The sequence below is a fragment of the Lineus longissimus genome, chromosome 19 (genome assembly GCF_910592395.1).
Source record: "Lineus longissimus chromosome 19, tnLinLong1.2, whole genome shotgun sequence".
Classification (NCBI taxonomy): Eukaryota; Metazoa; Nemertea; class Pilidiophora; order Heteronemertea; family Lineidae; genus Lineus; species Lineus longissimus.
The window spans coordinates 6,076,022-6,084,077 of NC_088326.1; the positions used below are offsets into that span (position 1 = coordinate 6,076,022).

Here is an 8,056-nt window from a genome sequence, read left to right on the forward strand (position 1 = left end):
ATTGCAGCGTTCGCGTCAAAGTGCAACGGCAACTCGTGCTTGTGTCGAGTCCGATGATGCTTTCGATGAGCTGATGGAGGCACCGACACAGACATTCGGCAATTACTCCGACTTCGATGAACCAGCTGATAGCCAGGACGAGGATTTTCGCGTTGCAAAGCCACCTCCAAAAAAGACTCCCCGTGTAAGCCCAACTACAAGTAACAGTACAAGTGCAGGGAAGAAATCCGTAACCGAAATGATGCTGGACGTTGAAACCCGCCGGCTAGATGTTGACAAGCGCCGCTTGCAGGTCGAAGAGAAGACTCTGACCACTCTTGAGCAACTTGTTGACATTGAAAAGAAAAAATTGGAACTGATGACTCGCCAACAATCTATCAGCAATGCTCCTAAACCCTGCCCCAATGTAAGCGTCATCACTGAAGGTTTGTTTCAAAAGCTGGGTAAGAAGGGTGCGCACTAGCCTTCTTCCAAAAGTTATCAAGTAATGTATGCGGAAGCCACTCTGTATTGCAACTATGTATTGTATTATTGAATAATTACATACTTCAATTCCCGAAATTTTGTCTGATTACTCTGTTCCTTACAGCTTGACCATCCACATCATCTGGATAGAGTGGGGGATTTCGGTCCAAGTCTGCATCGTCCACCAAGTTAGGTGGTGCACCCCGTGGCACTGGTAAACCATGCACCTCACATATATTATGGAGGACAGCAGTTGCCATGATAACCTTGCAACTTCTCTCCGGCCTGAGTGTAAGGTTGCCACCTAAAAGAAATGCAAATGAGTTTTACATACTTAATGTAGGTCCACTCTATCTGAAACCTGACAATAAAGTCAAAGAAAGCCAAACTTTAATGGATAATGATGGCACTGTATAGACCTTACAACAGCGGTTTTATGGCACTACTTACCATCTCTATGTAGGCACAACCACCGCATTTTCCACCTCGAAAATGTTCCCTCAATTCTTTGTCTCATACGTCTGTGATGAGAATTATACCTCCTCTCTGCCTCGTTTTCTGGATTTCGAATTGGTGTCAAAAGCCACGGCGCCAAGGGATACGCACTGTCTCAAAGTAGGTAGCCATCGTTTCCTCCACCATTCTGCAACAACCGGTTGAGATGGCATTGGCGCCAAATGAACGCGTCACGTCATGAGCAGCCCCTGGCCAATTTGCAACTGTGTTGAGGAATTTTTTATCCTCAGAGCAGACACCTTGCACGTTTATTGCTGGGTATTGATGCCTGCATACATAAGCATCATGTAAAAGTGGGGCTTCTAACTCACTGACGTTTGACTGACTTTTCTTTCAGTCAAATCCCAGTCAACACGTTTCAAAACTTATCTCAGTCAAATCCTAGTCTAAATAGTTTCCAGTCATTTCTCAGTCAAGTCACAAAATCGTCCAAATCGTCCAAATCGTCCAAATTTATAAAAATTTACTAAATTTACAAAAATTACAAAAATTACAAAAATGACAAAAATTAAAAATTACAAAAATTACAAAAATTACAAAAATTAAAAATTACAAAAATTACAAAAATTAAAAAAAATTAAAAAATTTATAAAAAATTACAAAAATGACAAAAATTTAAAATTTAAAAAAATTACAAAAATTACAAAAATTTAAAATTTAAAAAAATTACAAAATTTACAAAAATTACAAAAATTATCAAAATGACATAAATTATCAAAATGACAAAAATGACAAAAATTTACAAAACGTCTACTTAACAGAAAACTTTTTCTTGTAAATAAAATGAACTTTCCGTCAAATGAAGAACTTGAATCAAGAATCACAGAGTCAACAGATTATCTAAAATTTAAAGATCTTCCAGTGAACAAATGGTACAAAATCAACTCATTCAGAAGTATAAGCACAAAAATAGGAGAATCAACACTTCTTGAACTTGAAGACTCAGAATCTAAAGAATTGACAGTGTGGGCGACGAGTGTCATCAAACAAAAAATAAATCTTGATCACAATTATATAAGATTCACAGGAGTCAAGGAAACAAAACAGGGTAAAAAGTTTTATGGATTTAACCTCTTGGAATAATGACTAAACCTATATCTAAAGAAAATTATTTTCTTGTAAATAAAATGAGAGAAGTATATGTCAATTGGAGAAATCTTCCTGATAATACTTGGTATAAGATTGATAGATTGGATTATTTATCAATAACAGATAAGTATGATTTTTTACTATTTGTATATCCCAGAGATGATAAAAAAACTTTGTATATTGTAAGACTGACAAAACGAATAAAGGATAAAATTTTAGACCTGGGTGATATAAGCCCTCTTCTACACGATGATGTCTTCATTTACAAAAAAGACAATGATATGAGTCAACATTGGATTTTTTAAAAAAATTAAAAAAAGTATGTGTACAGACTTCAATTAAATATTCTTCAAGTCGATCTGAAACAGTTCATTTCTATACTGATATTGTTTCAGCTTAGACTTTATTCTACTTTCGACTTTTACAAAAACTTTTTCTTCTAAATAAATGAAGCCTCATCCATGATGATTTTCACAAATTCTCATGGGTGTGGTGAACCCTAAGTTCTAGATTTTCGCTCAAGTGAGGATTAACTAGAATTTTAAATTTCACTTCAAAGAGATCCATATCTCTTTACCTTATTTCCAAAGGCTAGTACTTTAATCTCGTCTGTTGATATAGTTTTTATTTATATTTGTTGGCGTCATCTCTATTTGGAATCTTATAATCAAAAACTTGATTATAAAATGACTTATTGAAACCGAAACTAAAAAAGGGGAATCCCCTAAACGTATACTTAACTAAAAACTTTTTCATAAATAAATGGAGCGCCCGTCATCGAATAAGAATAAAAATTTACAAGATTTGTTATCTACTGATGAACTCAAAATTCTCGCCTACAGAAACAAGGTAAAGAATTATGGTTCACTTTCAAGAGAAAAGTTACTAGAAAAACTTCAACACATTACAAATAGTTTCAATGATGTTGAAGTGAAAATTGAAAAAAATATTTCACAACTCTCTCAAATCGAAAAAAGAGTTCTAGCTCAACGACTAGGTTTAAATCCAAGAAAATACAAAAAAGAACAACTAGAAAATATCATTGAAGAAAAAATCCAAAAAGAAAATCTGTCCAACATCAAACCAAAACCTGTAAAGCCAAAAATTTCTATTAGAAAACCTCTTTTAGAAAAAGTCAAGGCTCTTGGCCATAAGAATTATCAAAATCTCAATATTGAGAAATTGAAAGAACTCTTGACCAAAGAACCAGTGAAAAGACTTTTGAAATCAGATCTTTTTAAACAAGCTAAAGAGATTGGTATTGATGTCAAAGAAAGTATGAAAAAATCACTGATTAAAGACCTCATTGAAAAACATTCAGAGTTAAAAACATTCAAAAAAGTCAACTCTGCTTTCAGAGGTTATGTTAATCATTTTCAAATGGAGGGACTTCCTAAAATGGGTGTTGAACCTTACTTGGAAAAAATAGAACCTATTCTTCAAGATAAAATTAAAGCTGAAACTCAGCACAACAGTTTGAAAATTAGCATTGTCTTATACATTTCAATGCAGCGAAAAAACGAAGTTCAGGAGTTTCAACTGCGAACCAGATACACTGTCCTTTTTGGGCAAGAGCTAGATTATCCCAAGTTGATTGAAGACATGTTAAAAGACTTGAAAAATTTAGTTCAAAAGGGTTCAGGTTGGAAACTCATCGAAGTAATCAAGATTGAACTACATACTATCAATTACACACCGCTTTCAGGATCAAGCTATATTCCTTTGCCAGATAAGATTCAAAATAAAAAAGCAGTGATTAATGTACAAAATTCTGATCAAAAATGCTTCAGATATTCTGTTGAAGCTTATATTTTAAACTTAGAGAAAAACACAGAGCGAGTGTCAAATTACAACAAACCTGAATTTGACCACATGTTCAAAGACCTAGAATACCCAGTTACCCTCAAAGATATTGACAAATTTGAAAAGAACAATCCTGACATTGCGGTTAATGTGTTTACATTTATTCCTAGACAGAAAGTGATTGGAGATTTTGAAACAGTAGTTTACCCAATTTTCCCAGTTAGAATTTCAGAGAGAATTTTATCAGAAGACAAGTACATCAATCTTTTACACTACAAAGAAAATGACAACATGATTGACGAGTGTGAAAAAATAGAAGACATCCAAGACAATGCTAACTACCATTACACATGGATTAAAAATTTCTCAAGGCTTGTATCTACATCTCATTCAAAACAAAAAGCAGCAGTCAAAGTATGCTTCAGATGTATGAAAGTTATTTCAGCATCAACGAGCGAACTCCTTGATAAAATGTATCATGAACATCTTGAGAACTGTGTACAGTTTGAATGTGTCAAAGTGAGTATGCCTTCAGATGAAAATAACATCTTACTATTCACTAACTTAAAAGCACAGCAAAAACATCCAGTTGTAATCATCGCTGACTTTGAATCATCTTTGAAGACTATCGACAAACAATTAGGTGAAAAAACAGTTCAAAACCAACAGCATATTCCAAACAGCTATGCGATTTATATTCAGTATGATCAGTCACAAATAGCGAGGAAAAATAAGATGTTTACCTATATTCAGCAGGCAGAAGATGAAGACATTGGTGAACACTTTGCCAATACAGTAACTTCTATCTGTTCACAGATTGGGAAAAAATTTCTTCTCAACCCTAAGCCAATGGATGCTTTGACTCACGAGCAGCAAACTAGTTACAATTATGCTAGAAACTGTTATCTCTGTGACAAAATGTTCACAGAAAAATATTTCAAAGTCCGTGATCACAATCATTTCACAGGCAAATACAGAGGAGCAGCTTGTAATAATTGTAACCTTCAATTTCAAACTCCAAAGTTCATACCTGTGTATTTTCACAATTTGTCAGGCTATGATGCACATCTGTTTGTGAAAAATTTAAAAGGGAGACTGAATGTCATCGCCTCAAACTCTGAAAATTATATATCTTTCAGCAAGGTTTTACCTATCAATGATGATGAACAAATTGAAATAAGATTCCTTGACTCTTACAGGTTAATGCAGTCTTCACTAGCAAATCTAGCTAAGAATTTGCCTAATCAGCAAATGAAAAATTTAGCTAAAAAATTTAATGGTGAACACTTTGACCTCGTAACAAGAAAAGGTGTCTATCCGTATGAATGGGTAGACTCCTACGAAAAATTTCAGAGTCAACAGTTACCATCCATTGAAGAATTTTATTCCACCTTTAACAGCACCAAAATTTCACAAGAGGAGTACCTACACGCTCAACATGTGTGGGATAGGTTCAACTGTCAAACCTTTGAAGACTATCACAAAATTTATCTTGAGACAGATGTTCTACTCCTAGCTGACATTATTGAAAATTTTAGACAGACCTGCATGGACATCTATAATTTAGATCCCGCATTCTTCTACACATCACCAGGTTTGTCATGGCAAGCGATGCTAAAAATGACAAAAGTTAAAATCGAACTCCTCACAGATGTGGACATGTACAACTTCTTCGAACTAGGTATTCGTGGTGGAATATGTCAAGCAAGTCACAGATATGGCAAAGCAAATAATCCATATTTAGAAAATTTTGACTCAGAAAAACCTACAAGTTACATCACCTATGTTGATGCGAATAACTTGTACGGTGTCGCGATGGGTCAAGATTTACCAGTGAGAAAGTTTAAATGGATGAAGGACTTTTCCAAGTGGCGACAAATTCCATGCACACTTGAAGTGGATTTAGAATATCCTAAGCATTTACACAATTTGCACAATGACTATCCTCTTGCTCCTGAGCACAAGAATGACAAGCTCATTCCTAACCTGCAAGACAAGAAAAACTACATTGTGCATCACAAGGCCTTGAAGTTCTATTTGAGTCAAGGTCTCAAATTGAAAAAGATTCACAGAGGTATTTCATACGAAGAGTCTAACTTCTTGAAAGAATACATTGACTTAAACACAAGTCAACGTGCAAATGCCAAAAATGACTTCGAAAAGGACTTCTTCAAATTGATGAATAATGCGATATTTGGCAAAACTATGGAGTCCGTCAGACGTAGAAAAGACATTACCTTAGCCACAACTGTCAATCAGCTTCGAAATTTAGTCAATTCGAACAACTATAGAAGTCACAAAATCTTCTGCAAAGATCTAGTCATGGTAGAACGACAAAAAGCAGAAGTCTATCTCAATAAGCCAATATTTATGGGACAGGCCATTTTAGACCTCTCTAAAGAGCATATGTATGACTTCCATTACAGTCATATGATGAAAAAGTATGGTGACAAAGCACAACTGCTTTACACTGATACAGATTCACTAGTCTATAACATTCAGACTGATGATATCTACAAAGACATGCAGAAAGATGCTCACTTGTATGACTTCTCTAATTTTCCTAAAGACCATGCACTGTTTTCAGAAGCGAATAAAAAAGTCATTGGCAAATTTAAAGACGAAGAAGCTGGTCATGTCATCACTGAATTCATCGCACTCAGATCAAAACTATACAGTTATACAACTGACAAAGACGACGAAGTCAAAAAATGTAAAGGAATTAAGAAGAACGTAGTCAAAAATGAGATTTCCTTTGAAGATTACAAACAAGTGTTGTTGGAAAAAATTCCAATTGAAAAAAGCATGAATGTCTTTAGAAGTCGAAATCATCAACTTTACACAGAAAAAGTGAGCAAAGTAGCTTTAGATGCAATGGATACAAAAAGACAAATTTTAGAAGATGGCATAAGTACTTTAGCTTTAGGACATTACGACATTGTAAATAAATGAAACAAGGGCTACCAAATTGGTAGCCCTGATTAAAAAAATAAATAAAAATATAGAAATAAAAATAATAATAAATGGAAACACACAATGCATTTCCACCCTATCTTAAATTTAATCCAGATGCAAATTATCCTGTCACTTACAAGAATAATTCTTTAACCAAAGATCCTTTCATCCATCAAAAAATTCATGTAACACCAAATCAAAGTTTTTATTTCAATACAATTGATATTTTCCTAAATAAAGTGAATCCACGAAAATTTACCACTTATTCTCAAGTTCAAGATTATATTAAAAATGCAACCATGGATAACTGGGAAAACCAATTTAAATTTGCATTATACTGTGCTTCATCAGGTTCAGGTGTAAGCTGGCATAATCATATTAATCATGCTGACCCCTTAGTACAGAGTATTTTTAGATTCCATGTCTATTTTACCATCAGAAAGATATTACACCAGCTTAAAATTCCTTTACCAGGAAATCCTGACTTTAATCCATCAAAAAATCCTTACAATAAACAAGCCTATGAAAATTTGAAACTTGAATTTGGCTCCGTTGACTTCAACTATTTTCACAAAGGGAAAATACAAGCGCTAGACATTGTCATGGACAATGGCAACTATTATTTGAATGATCCTAGTAAGTTTCCGTTTAATGCAGATAAAAAAGGATATGTCTATGCAGACCATCATAGACTTTATATTGATAATTTATCGTTCATTTACTCAGACGATTGGACAAATTTTATCACCTTAGACAGTCAAGGATTGACTAAAGCAGGCATGAGTAGAATCAATGAATCGATTCGAACTTATGTTTATTGTATTCTAGGTTCACAAACCATGATTCGTCAGGATATTCTTGGTTCATTGGACACGCAAAAGCAATTTGGAATTTTAGTGGAAGATGCGATTCAAGGTCAAACATTAGTCGATTCCATCAAAACATTTCAGTCAGCGAGCGTACTCATTCACTCAAAACAAGCGCTTGCATATGCTTTAGAAAAAGCAGGTTCACGATTAGATTTTGCTGTAGGCTTAGGATTACAACTTGTTCCAAGTCATATGCGCTTGCATATTGGTACAATTGAAGGATATAATAACTCTCTGTTAACCGCTACAGAAAATACAACTTTTGGCATCAATTCACATATCAATGTCAGAAAAAAAAGGACTGCATCAGCGATGCAACCTATTTTAGAGAAACCTGAAATAGCAAGTAAAAAATCTTT

General features: G+C 34.3%; 1 protein-coding gene across 1 annotated transcript; it reads left to right on the top strand.

Annotated features, from left to right (window-relative positions):
- The first annotated feature begins 2,832 nt into the window (after window positions 1-2,832).
- On the top strand, window positions 2,833-6,825 carry LOC135503432 (uncharacterized). The gene has a single exon (XM_064797009.1). It carries the CDS (start codon window positions 2,833-2,835, stop codon window positions 6,823-6,825), a length of 3,993 nt encoding a protein of 1,330 aa, XP_064653079.1.
- The last annotated feature ends 1,231 nt before the right edge of the window (window positions 6,826-8,056 follow it).